A 13,207-nucleotide genomic window follows, 5' to 3' on the forward strand; every position below is an offset into this window, starting at 1 on the left:
CATATCCTTGGACTGGTGAAATCAACAGCATTTCAGAACTATTCAAACCATTTGGGCAGAACCCTCGGAATATGCACAAATTGGGACCCTGGGTTATAACAGGTGGTGGATCCTCATCCCTGGCTACTGGGACATTTAAAAAGTCATATGTGGCTCCCCTCTTTTTCTCTCCCCTTCCCCTAGAATCAAGAAATAGCAAATTTGGAAACAATGAGTTCACCCAATTTTCCCTAAACCTGGATCAACCATGTAATCATTATTTTAAAAAAATATTTTTTTTAAATGCTGTTAATTTCTTTTTTCTTCCTGTTATTGATTTTGTTTTGTGGTTTTTCACTTAAGGGGATGTATAGTAACTGCGTAATGGAGACTATCATATCCAGATGTGAAGATACTATGCATCTCTACTTCCAGATCAAAGATGGACTCCATGAAACTGTTTATTATGCCTGTGTGCCATTGTCCATGCCCTCAATAATGGACATATGACTGCGTATGAAGAACTATACTATAAGAATAATATAGGTGAACTCAGTGGGTTGCGGAGGGAATTGGGGAGGGAATAAGGGAAATCCCAGGGCCGATGGAACTGTATCATAAAATGAGAATTATAATGATAATAATAAGAAGAAGAAGTAAAATTTTTAAAAAAAGAAACACAAAACCATTCCTCAAGGGCAGCACAATCTAAAACACAGCCTCAAAAATGCATGTGAGCATTTACATTGAATAAAAATAAAATAACCTTAGCAGCAAGTTCCTCAATCCAACTAGTCAGATTTCCAGTGTTCAACAGCCACATGCTGCTAGTAGTTACCAACCAGAATGGCACAGAAAAGTTTTGGGAATGCTTTATTCTAGGGTCAGCAAGGGCTAACATAAAATAGGAAGGAGTCTCCCCACTATGATAACGTCTCAGCTTCACTACATTACACTTCAGATTTTCTCTGTTGACGAAGGGTACTTACATTTTTAACCCTTAACCCATTTTTTCTCTGACATACATTATCTTAAGCCCAATATTTGCATAGACATTTAGCTGCACTCTCATTCCTGACTAAAAATCACATGGCTACAACAGCCATCAAAATACTAAAAAGTCCCAAAGGTTCATATCAATTCCCATTATTTTTATGAGTCATAGAATTATATTTTCATCTGTCTACTGCATATATATATATATATATATACACAGGAGTACAACTTAGCCATTTCCAATTAATCTGAAGATAAAAATCTTATTTATTGATTTAAAAAATTGTATTTTTTAACCCTCTTCTTTTTTTCACTCCCTATCTCAGTTAATGTGCTTAATCAATGTTTTAGCTAGTATTTAGTTAGCATCCCTTGCGCTCTTAATGTAGTAGGGCTATATTCGTGGAGCATCTGCACTTCTAGGATCAGAGGGAAACACAGGAGTCTAAATTGATTCAAGCATTACAAAAATTATGAGAACAGGTTCAAGGCTGAAAGGTGAATACCAGCCAGGAATAAGACTGAACAAATTAAACAGAGAATTGAACAAGGGTAGTATCGCTTATTTTTGCTCTATGTTTGTAGAACTGATAGAATGATGATAAACAAGAAGACATTCAGTTTAGTCAAAGAACAAATCCAGGAGGCACTACACAACACTGCAGATTCAGCCCAGTTCTCTCAAGTTTTTCCTAGATGAAAATGCTCAGAAGAATACCACTGTGCAAACCAGGAACCACCTAAGGACTCCCATGAGGATTAACCTTAAAACAGAATGGGCGCTACCTGCTATGACATGCACATGGTGCAAGAGAGTAGCCACAATGAAAGGTTTGGGACCGAAGAAAACAGGCATTGTCCTCCTCAGCCTATGGGTCTTCACATCAAGCAGCTGCTTTTCCCATCAGACTCACATGCTAGATACTAGCTCTCTGCGACCATTTCTAACTCTCTATACCCCATTACAGAAACTGAATAAACGAGTGATTGCATCTATCCCTACACTGTATCTTCTTGCCGTACAACTCTACAGAACTACGGAATTAATTCTGCAGTTCTTAACATTTAACACTGCTACTTCCACACTTAGATAACATAAATTTATTCATCACAGTCACAATCAGCTAGCCTCTATGTACCCAGCCTTTAGAGTACAGTTAAACACACACACACACACACACACTCACACACAAATTTCCCACCAGCTTCCCAAGACCAGTGCCTATACTAACAGGCTTTTAGACAATTATTCATGCCTGCCTTCCACTGTCCTACCCCACCACAGCCCTGCTTATACAACACTATTTCTACGTGCAGCACATAAGATACACTATTAATAGAAAAATTCTGGCTTGGAGTTTTGTGGTAAAACATATGTTCAAAAAGGCTTTGAAAAAACTTGCTTCCCAACACTTAAGCCCATATTCTCTTTCAGAAATAACTGCTTGTATCTTCCGGTCACCTTACCTCGGCAATATACTATTCCCTTTATGTGAAACTATTTTTTTAAAAACTCAGATGAAATTCTTTATCCTCTCTGGATCTTTTTTATAGAGATAATTTCCTTATAAGGCAAAACTGGTCAAACATGAAAGAACAATTAAATTTTACTTCTTCATGGATTTTTCTCTGATTAATCCCATTGCTTTTAACTTTCCAACTTAGTTCAAAATTCTAAATAAAAAAGAATGATTTCCATGTTAATTTTCCAAAGGATACACACACAAAAAAAGCAAAGTCTGTTCCACAATAAGTTGCTTTATGCTCTTTGTTGTTATCTCACTATCAATGACACATGTGCACTGGTGACTGCATATTTGTATAAAATCAGCAATCTATGAAACCAAGCACATTTCATAGCTGAATAATTAATCCTTATTTAAATTATGTGGAATACTGCCTTCTCCTATATCAGCAATGGTTAAGAGGCTACTCTATCGAGTTAATGTTGATTTTCTCATCAGTTCGTCTCTACTTTAAAAAAAAAAAAAAGGAATCCTAGCATCTTCCAAAATGGTAGTAACACAAAATTTGAAAGTATTTAAAAGTCTCTTGACATGCAGTTCTCCCCTAATTCAATTGAATGGAAACAACTGCTTCTACAGAATTAACTTCCTCCATGACAAATTCCTATGTGGATTAACACACCCTTTCCTAGTTAGTGACACTCCCCACAGTCACATCCAGCTTCATATATCTCCTCTTTTCAATTCCGTCTACATTTTGGCCTTCAGTTCCACTCAAAGCTTGTGAGCTGACATCCTCTTTGTCTTCCTGTTTGTCTACCTATTTCCTTCAAAACGAACAGATACAGAAACGTGTAGATTGAATACAGTTTTCTAAGTAAATGCTGTATGCACGTTAAAATTCTGAAGGTGTATGTACAAATGAGATGTTAAATAAACAACATTGTAGCTTTAGACAGAGCATAAAGGTGGTATCATAAAACAGGTTCGTTCATATTTTCTGTATTCATTTTTTCCACAGTATACTTTATATCTTATTTTAAGCTTACTACTATTTTCAACAACAAACTTTCTAAGTTTATACAGATGTAAATTCTCTATTGTATACTCAGTTTCATTTTTCCTTCTTTTTTTTTTATTAGTAAAGACATTAACAATAAAATAGGCTCCCTTGCTCCAGCTGGTAATTTCTCAGTACTAGTAATATATTATTCCTCTTTTTGTGACATCATAATCATCTATACAGAAGTACCATGTATCTTTGTGTAGAAGCTACTGTTTCCATTAAATTTAATTACCTCCCCCTGTGGTTTTAAATAGAAGTGGCTTCAAAATGAGGGCAGCTTCTATTAAATTTAATTACTTTCTCCTGCTGCTTGCATGGTAAAAAGGAGGCTACTAAATAGGAGCAGCTTCTAAACTAAAGTATATGGTAACCGTGTGCTAGCAATAACAAAACTCAATCTGAACTACCATTCCAGGGAGCCCTTTCTCCTTTGTCTTACATTAATTTTTCAGCCCTAAGATTTTAAAATAAAATGAACATTAACACTGAGGAAAAATATCTGTTAAACACAAACTTAAGTTTCACAGTACCCCGGCACATAATTATTTTTACAAACACACTGGAAATTGTTTGACTCAAACACTGAAGCTCAGAACTTTTAAGACTAGTACCATTTGTTATTTGGTCTCTAAGGATGATGGGATTTATCCCTTGCACATTTTTCATGTCCACTAAAAAGCCTTTCATGATTCTGATCAAATGGAATTAAAGGATGTTTCACTAAAAGTTATTAAAAAGGCATAAAATCTGAAATATTTTCAGAGAAAGAGTCAAAAATAGTAAGAATGAAACAAAAAAAAGTTTCAAAGACTGCTGTCTTTAAAAAGAAGCTAATTAAATGCTTTGTTATGAAAATGTAAACCACTTTAAAAATATCATCATACACCCCTATAAAATCTAATAGAAGTTGAAATTTTCGGCACCTCTTTTTAAATTAAATATTAATTAACAGAAAACACTATTTGGCTAAACCAGCAGTGCACAATGTTTATTTTTATATACATGCAGAATTTAGATGAACAATATTCCCATTCAATCACACAGTTTAGTATAAATATAAAACAAGACACCCCTTAAGCATTTTAAGTAACAAATTAAACATTTACATTTTTTACTGTGCACTGAGGCTTAACATTTATGCAGCTTCAAAACCAAAGTACAGCCCCAAGGGAAGTCCCTCCACTGACAAATTAATACCTTAGAGAACAGAGCTGAATGGTGGCGATGAACTCATTTGTTCCCCCAATAATGAAGAATGACTTTTTCTTTACCACATCTGTGACTGTTGCTATGGTGACCCAGACTTACCTCACTGCTTCTCGGAGAGCTCCTCGCTCACCAAGAGTGGTGTGCTTGATGTCATCAAAATTATTCTCCAGCTTTTCACAATTCTGCAACATATTTTTTTAAAAGAGCATTAATCCCACAACATCCTGAGGAAAATCATGTCTATGCAATTATGTGAAATTGTAATTGGTTATATTGATTATGGACTCAAAAAATATGCTCACTACTTTAATTGGATAGAATTCATTAAAATTGACAGTTGAATTCAACACTAACAAACTAAAAAGATCTTAAGATACAGCTGTCAAAGAAGTCTTTTTATCAATTTTTCAAAATGAGTAAATGGAAGAAACGAATAAATGTGTAAAATAGTAAAACTTCTATAGAGTTGAGGATTTAAAATATCTCCGGAACAATCAAGAACACCAAAGTCAAACTAAATGCTACAAGAAAAATGAGGCAAGTTCTAAGTCATAATAAATAATAATTAGTTAACAATTACTAACATAGATAAAGCCCAGATATAAGTTCCTAAAGTTAAATAGCCACAAACTTTTATAGCCACATATTTAAGTAACAATTATACATTATACATAAATATAGTCCTTAAAATTTTATATCATTCTGAGAGGCATGTTAGCATTCAGTAAATATGACATAAATTCATTCAATATTACAAGTGATTATTTTTCTATCAAACATTATAACAGCACTCCTGGACTGAATTCTAGCGTGTTGGTAAATTTGACTACAACTATAAATAAGAGTACATTATAAATCTAAAACTGTTCAATATTATATGGCCTTAGAAGGAAAATGTCACATTTAAGACTTAGCAAATATAACTATATAAATCTTTTGGCACATTAAATGTATTGTAAATTTTCACTTGTATTTAGAAAATAGAACTAAATATTTTAAATTGCACATAGAAAAATCAAACAATAAAATATATGCATTCTGTGCTTTCCTACTTCCAAAATTGCAAATAAATATGCTACATTTTTGAAAAAGTATAGAACTAAGATTAATAATTTTTAATGTACAAGATCATTTCACACAAAATCTACTAGGACATAGACCATCATTTTACCTTAAATGTTTAAGCCAAAATAAAGCAAACTTTTTTTTAACCCAATATATATGCTGGTATAACAAAAATCTTAAAGGTTACCAAAATAGATCTGCTGGATGTTAGCACCATAAATATCCCGCTATTGCTCTGTCTTTTCACTTTTTAACTATTGATTTTCTTGAAGAATCTTATATTTAATGAAGCTCAAACTGTCATTCTATTTTAAAATTACTGCATTTGTTACCCTGCTTAAGAAGATTATAAATTCCTCAAAACCATGAAAATATTTTCCTGTGTTCTTTCAGAAAGCTCCATTATTTTACATTTCCAATGTAGATGCAGAATCTGGGATGATATTCACATATGATGTAGAAGCAGAAAATCATACCATGTGGGTAAGCAATTAAATCAGTCATATTTATTGAAAATTTATCTGTAATTCAAAGTATTTTTTCTATAAATTAAGTCACAATACACATAGAGTCTATTTCTGAAGTCTATTCTGTTTAAATGTTCAAATTGTTATACTGGATCCAGTCCTATTCTATTTTAATTACTTCTGTCCACCATGCAGTATCCATAAATAAATATGAAAAAAAGGTAACTCAATAGAAAATAGGCAAAATAATTATGTAAACATTATATAAAAGAGAATATCCAAGTAGCCAATTGTAAAAAAAAAAAAATCAGCATCACTAGTCATTAGTAAAATGCGAATATTTAAAAGTTATGTTCTGTATTTCAACAACATTGCAACAGAGAGGGGAAAAAAGAAGGCATGGAGGGAAGGAGGAAGACAGAGATGGAGATCTCCCATCTTTCGGCTCACTGCACAATTGCACACAGAACCTGGCCAGGGCCAGAATGAAATCAGAAGCCAAGAACTCCACTGGCTGCCTCCCAAGGTGTGAGCCAGCAGGACGCTAGACAAGCAGGAAGAGGAAGGAAGCTCTTCCAGTTGCTCCTACATGGCTTAACCTACTTCATCAAAATGCTAGCCACTACATGCCAAGCAAGCCATAAAGAAACATCACAGCATATTTTGAAAATGTATGAATGTCAAAAAAAGCTACACAGATATTTATTTTTTAAGTATTAGAAAATAACTAAAACACTGTTGGCAAAACTGCTAATTATTACTAAGTTATATAAATTTACTTGAGAGTACCTTATGGGTCTGCCTGGAAGAAATACAGTCTATGTTTACCAGAACTCACAGTCATACTTTTCAAACTAGCCCAAAGGTGGATATAAGCCCACCAAAATTTAAGACAGAACACAGGAATAAAGCATGATATTTATTCCTGAAAAGCACTGATATTATACATTCTATCACTACAAGGAGTACAATGAATACATCTCATGACAACAGACACTGTATTAAGCAAAAGAAGTAAGTCACAAAGAGAGCAGTGAAAATTAATCTACTCATATTTAGTTCAAAAACAGGCAGTTTCGATGAATAATTCAAAAAGGTATTATGATACCTTCATTTAGAAACACACTATAAAAAGAGTGTTTATTAATAAGTGTAACAAAACAAACATAATTCTTAGGCATGAAAAATTACAAAATATTAAAAGAAAGAACACTTAAACAAAGGAAAGACATCCTTAGCTCATGAGTTTTGAAGACTTATCATTGTTAAAATAGCACAACTCCCTAAAGTAACCTACAAGTTTGATACACTTCTTACCAGAATCCCTGCTGGCTTCAGATTTTGACAAAGTGACCCCAATATCTCAAGCAAATGTAAGGAACCCAGAATAGCAAAATAATTACTGAATTCAAAACAAATGAAGCTATAAGAATTATATTCCCTGTCCCATAACTTAATACAAAGCTATATGGTCAAGATAATGCAAGAAGAGTGGGCTTTGCACGATGGCTCAGTACCTAAAATCCTTTCCTTGAACGCACTGGGTCCCCATATCAGCAGCACGAGTTCCTACCCCAGCTGCTCCATTTCCCATCAAGCTCCCTGCTGTGGCCTGGGAAAACAATAGAAGATTGCCCAAAGCTTGGGACCCTGCCCTGCCCTCCCATGGGAGACCCGAAAGAGGCTACTGGGTACTGGCTTTGATTAGCTCAGCTCCAGCCATTAGGACCACTTGAGGAGTGAACCAGCAGATGAAAGATCTTTTTCTCTGTCTGCTTTTCCAATAAAAATAAATCAATCTTTAAGAAAAAAAAAAAACAAATAAAAATACAAACCAATGGAACAGAATTGAGAACTAAATGTTTATATTCTTTATCGTTGTGGTTCCAACAAGGGTGCTAAGATAGTTCAAAGAGAGAAACAACAAATGGTTTTGCAACAGTTGGAAAATGACATAGACCCTAATAGAGTCAGATGCTTCCTTGATACAAGACACAGAATCAAATCAAAATGGATCACTGACCTAAATGTAAGAGAGGAAAGTTAAAAAATACTAAAAAAAAAAAAAAAAAGGAATAAACATTCATGACTTTGGAACAGCCAAAGATTTCATGTGTGATCAAAAGTGTAAGTATCAAAAATAATGAATATTGAATTTCAGCACAATTTCAAATATGTGTGACTCATGGACACTAGTAAAAAATGAAAAGACAACCTAAAAATATAAAAAAGTATGAGTAAGTATGAGTAAGTCATACATCTCATAACGGTTTTTATCAATAATAAAAACAATTTTTAAAAGAACAATGGTCTTGAGTGGATAGTTCCTGACACCCATTATCCTCCAGGTCTCCTACCAGTGAATCTAGACACCTGAAATAAACCAGTAGATAGAAGATCTCCCTCTCTCTCTCTCTCTCTCTCTCCTCCCATATACATACAAATATGTACATGCACATATGAATATATATGTATACATACCTATAAACATATATAAGAAAATAAACAAAATGTTTACAATAAAAAAATTCTCACAAAAAATATGAATGCTGGTCTCGCATGGTAGTCTACAAGCTAAAGTCCAAGCCTTAAATGCCCAGGATCCATAAAGAAGCCAATTGGTATCCCGGTTGCTCCACTTCTCATCCAGCCCCCCATTTGTGGCCTGGGATGGCAGTAGAAGATGACAAGAACTTTGGGATCCTGCAGCTATGTTGGAAACCCAGAAAAAGCTCCTGGCTCTTGGCTTTGGAATGGCTGAACGCTGGCCACTGCAGTCATTTGCAGAGTGAACCAGTGGATGGAAGATCTTTCGCTCTGTCTCCCATTCTCTCTGTAATTCTGACTTTCCAACAAAAATAAATAAATCTTGGGCCCGGCACAGTAACTTAGCAGATAAAATCCTAGCCCAAAACATTCCAGGATCCCATATGGGCAGCGATTTTAAATCCCGCCTGCTCTGCTTCCCATTCAGCTCCCGGCCTGTGGCCTGGGAAACTAGTCCAGGACGGCCCAAGGCCTTGGGATCCTGCACCCATGTGGGAGACCCAGAGGAAACTCCTGGCTCCTGGCTTTGGACTGGCTCAGCTCCAGGCATTGCAGCTACTTGGGGAGTGAATCAGTGGATGGATGATCTTCCTTTCTGTCTGTCCTCCCCTTTGTATATCATACTCTCCAATAATATAAATAAATCTTTTAAAAAGTATATAAATGTATGCAGAAGTATCATTCATTATATTCACAAAAGAAACAACCCAAAAGTCATTCAAGTGACAAATCGAGTAACAAATGTACTGTACTGATGTAACAGAATGCTATTTGTCCAAAGAGTGAAACTGTGATAAAGTGATATATATCGCAACATGTGAAAGAAATGAAAAGTCATACTAAGTTAATAAAGAGAGAGCAGGGTTCAGACCTGTGGTCATATTTTAATTATGCAGTGTAGATTAGCAAAAAGAAAAAAAATTTATATATATTCATGGTTGTTGAATTGTACCATTTTTAAGGTTTATTTATCTTAAAATTTCAGTTCCTTGAAAGCAAGTGAGTAGAAATAGATATTTTCACAAGCTGATTCAATTCTCAAATGTTAACAACAGAGGATGGCTTAAAGTCTGGGGAACCTGCCTTTAACCTGCATGCAAGACCCAGAAGCTCCTGGCTCCAGATAGGTTCAGCTCTGACTATTGAGGCCACTTAGGGAAAGATCTTTCTCTCTGTCTCTACTTCTCTCTGTAAATCTGCCTTTTTAATAAAAATTAAAAATAAATCTTAAAAAAAAAAAAAACAGGAAGCCGTACTGAAAGCAGAGTAGCTGGCACTCAAACCAGAATGCTAACCCGGACTTCCAGTGCCTAAAAGTGCAGGTACTGTTCCTGAATTTAGTGTGTGAACACTGCGGTATGTAAAGTACATCTCAATAGAGAGATTTTTGTTTTGTCTTGTTTTAACTAAGCAACCCAATCCATGATGTTGTAAGTTGGCAAAGAGTAATTACAGGGGCACAGGAGGGTCTTCTGTTTAATTCGTACTGCAAAAATTCATTAAAAAGTTGTCTAAGATTTATTTTTCAACATGTGATTATAATGCAATACGATTTTGAGGGATAATTTCAATTATGATTAAAAATCAAAATGCAATCACATCTCACTGGAGTTAAATTGAAAGCCTGTACATAAAATACTTCAAAATGTCCAATCTAGTACATATCAGCCATCAGCTGTTGTTTTAATTGCTGTTATTTACTGACATCCTATCCTAAAAATATAATTCCTAAGTTTAACTTATACTGGTCAAATTTTTTGAACTCCTAAACTTATTTTCTCCACAATGATTAGCTTTAAAAGATGGAAAAATCACAGAAATGAATATCTACATCATCAGAACTAGAAGGCCCATCCCAGAACACGTTTCTAGTTCCTCAAAACTAAAAATTAACTTCACACAGATTCCAGGACAGGAAAGTAGAAACGAGAGCTTTGCTTTTTCTTCTGTCTTCATAATGCCAGTCAGACAAAGGAAGGAAAAGAAAAAGGACAAAGAAAAAGACAAAGGAAGACACCTGCAAACTGTGCACTTTAAAGTCCCATGGTGAATTATTTTAGCACAGAAGGTTAAGCCACTACATGCGGTACCAGCATCCCAGTCTAACTATCCTGCTTCTGAACCAGCTCCCCGATAATGTGCCACCGAAGAAAATGGGAAAACAATGGAAAAACAATCTTGAATTTCTTCATTTATTTTTAAAGCTTTATTTAAACTTGAGGATTTTTCTTTTAAGATTTAAAGAAATATTTTTTTAAGATTTATTTATTTTTATTGGAAAATCAGATTTACACAAAAGGAGAGACAGAAAGAAAGATCTTCCAACCACTGCTTCGCCCCCCCCCCCCCCCCGCACATGGTTGCAACAGCCAGAGCAGAGCTGCTCTGAAGCCAGGAACCAGGAACCTCCCCTGGGTCTCCCACACGGTGCAGGGTCCCAAAGCTTTGGACCATCCTCGACTGCTTTCCCAGGCCACAAGTAGGGAGTTGGATGGGAAGCAGGGCCGCTGGGAAAGGAACAGGCACCCACATGGGATCCTGGGCGAATGCATGGTGACTATTTCAGCCACTAGGCTATAGCACTGGGCCCAAAATGCTGAATTTCATTAGATGCCTAACTAGTTAAACGGGGAACTTTAAATTTCTAAGCTTTTATACTTACATTAAAAATGCCATTTGGTGGGTTTTCAACAAACCAACATTCATATGAGAGTACACAATTTTTTAAGAGACACCATAAAATAGATATGTTGTATGATCATAATTAGGGAAAAATGCCAAGCCAATTTAAATTACAAATGAACTAGTGACTCAGTTTCTCACTATTGAATATCTAAGAGTTTCTCTATTCACAGACATGTCATTTCAAATTATGAATTATGAGTTTTCTTTCATTTTTTTCATATAGGATCCTGGTCCCTGCAAGGCATGGACTTAGCTGCTAGGCTACTGTGCTGGGTCCTAGACCTTATTATTTTTAAACTGTGTTACAGGACTAATATTACTAAAACAATATTCTGAGGTGGAATATGTGGATTCTAAGCAGCTATTACAGTATAATTTTTAAAGCTGCATAATATTTCACCATGTCCAAGAGCCATTCTCTTTCTGCCTTTGTGGGTGATGTTATTATGGATATAAACTATAAACACATGACTAAAAATGAATTCAAAGCATAAAAAAAATCTCCAAAACCAGTCACTGGCTACAATTACTCATTCAAATTAAATTGCCACTTAACTCAAATTGCATTACCTAAAATATATTCAAATATGTGACTACCATCACTAATGGCTCAGTCAAAATCAGTCAAAATTTTGGATCCCAAATCTCATTTTTTTTCCTTTCCCAATTTAACTATTGAAAGAAAGCAACACAAGTGTGGACTGGGATTGGATGGACCAGATCAGGCCAGACCCCAACACCCTCTGGTGTCCTGGAGGACCAGGGTAGATGTGGGACGGACTAGGCTAGGTCTCAACCCCTACTGAGCCATATGTGAGTCATATGTGGGTATGAACGAGCCATGGCTGGGCTGAAACATCCAACAGCAAGAACCAGAAAGGGCTGAAGGCCAGTCAAGGAAAGCCACTGTTCCTGCTAGGACAGGAGGTGGACTGAGTAGGTCTGGCTCATGGACCCCCTGGTATGCATGAAATCTGGCATTGGGAGGGGTTCTGATGGAGGAGCCTGGGCAACTCCTCTGGCAGGACACAGTCCCTGCAGGTAAGCGCAAGAAGCACGATAGGAAACAGCCCAGAATAGGCCATGGAAAGTTTTCCACTGGCATACATTTGGCATGGATCGGAGGCAGACCAGGCTGAATCAGTTCACATCATCCACTGGCAAATCCGAGCACCAGAACAGAGTGTGGTCAAGCCAGGTTCGGTCGCAACAAAAACCAGTGCACAATACGGAATTCCAAGGGGAGGTTGCCTTTACTGGATGTGACTGCAACGCCCAAGCAGCACATGTGAGAACCAGGGAGGGAGGGGGCAGAGCCGGCAGGGGGAATGTGAGGGTGCTCCCCTGCTGGACAGTTACTCTCATTGGAGAGCATGAAGTGGGATAGCGCCAGACCAGGCCAGACTAAGCAGGGCTACAACATATGGGCACCTCATGTGGATTAGATCAGGGAAAAGCCAGGCTGGGCTGATTGTTCCTACTGGTGCAAACGAAACTCAGAGTGGGTGAGGGTTGTTTGGGCTTAGCCGCAACATCAGCTGGCAGAAGCTGGCACTGGAGGCTAATTCTGTCAAGCCTAAACACAGAACCACCTGGACAGTGCATAATCCGGGAGTGAGAGAAACCTGCGATGGAAATTGTGGGCTCCTCCCTCTTGGGTTACCACTCCCACGGGAGGGCACAAAAACTAGGACAGGGGCTGGGGTGGCTAGACAGAGAGGCACTCA

At 36.5% G+C, this 13,207-nt stretch overlaps 1 protein-coding gene across 1 annotated transcript in view; it reads right to left on the reverse strand.

Annotated features, from left to right (window-relative positions):
- Positions 1–13,207, reverse strand: part of DPYD (dihydropyrimidine dehydrogenase) — an 808,753-nt gene that overhangs the window by 703,858 nt on the left and 91,688 nt on the right. The window contains exon 3 of the mRNA XM_040999080.1: positions 4,816–4,898. Coding sequence (XP_040855014.1) covers positions 4,816–4,898 — 83 coding nt within the window. The remainder of the gene's footprint in view (positions 1–4,815; positions 4,899–13,207) is intronic.

The sequence above is a fragment of the Ochotona curzoniae genome, unplaced genomic scaffold (assembly GCF_017591425.1).
Source record: "Ochotona curzoniae isolate NIBS_2020 unplaced genomic scaffold, NIBS_Ocur_1.0 scaffold_1037, whole genome shotgun sequence".
Lineage (NCBI taxonomy): Eukaryota > Metazoa > Chordata > Mammalia > Lagomorpha > Ochotonidae > Ochotona > Ochotona curzoniae.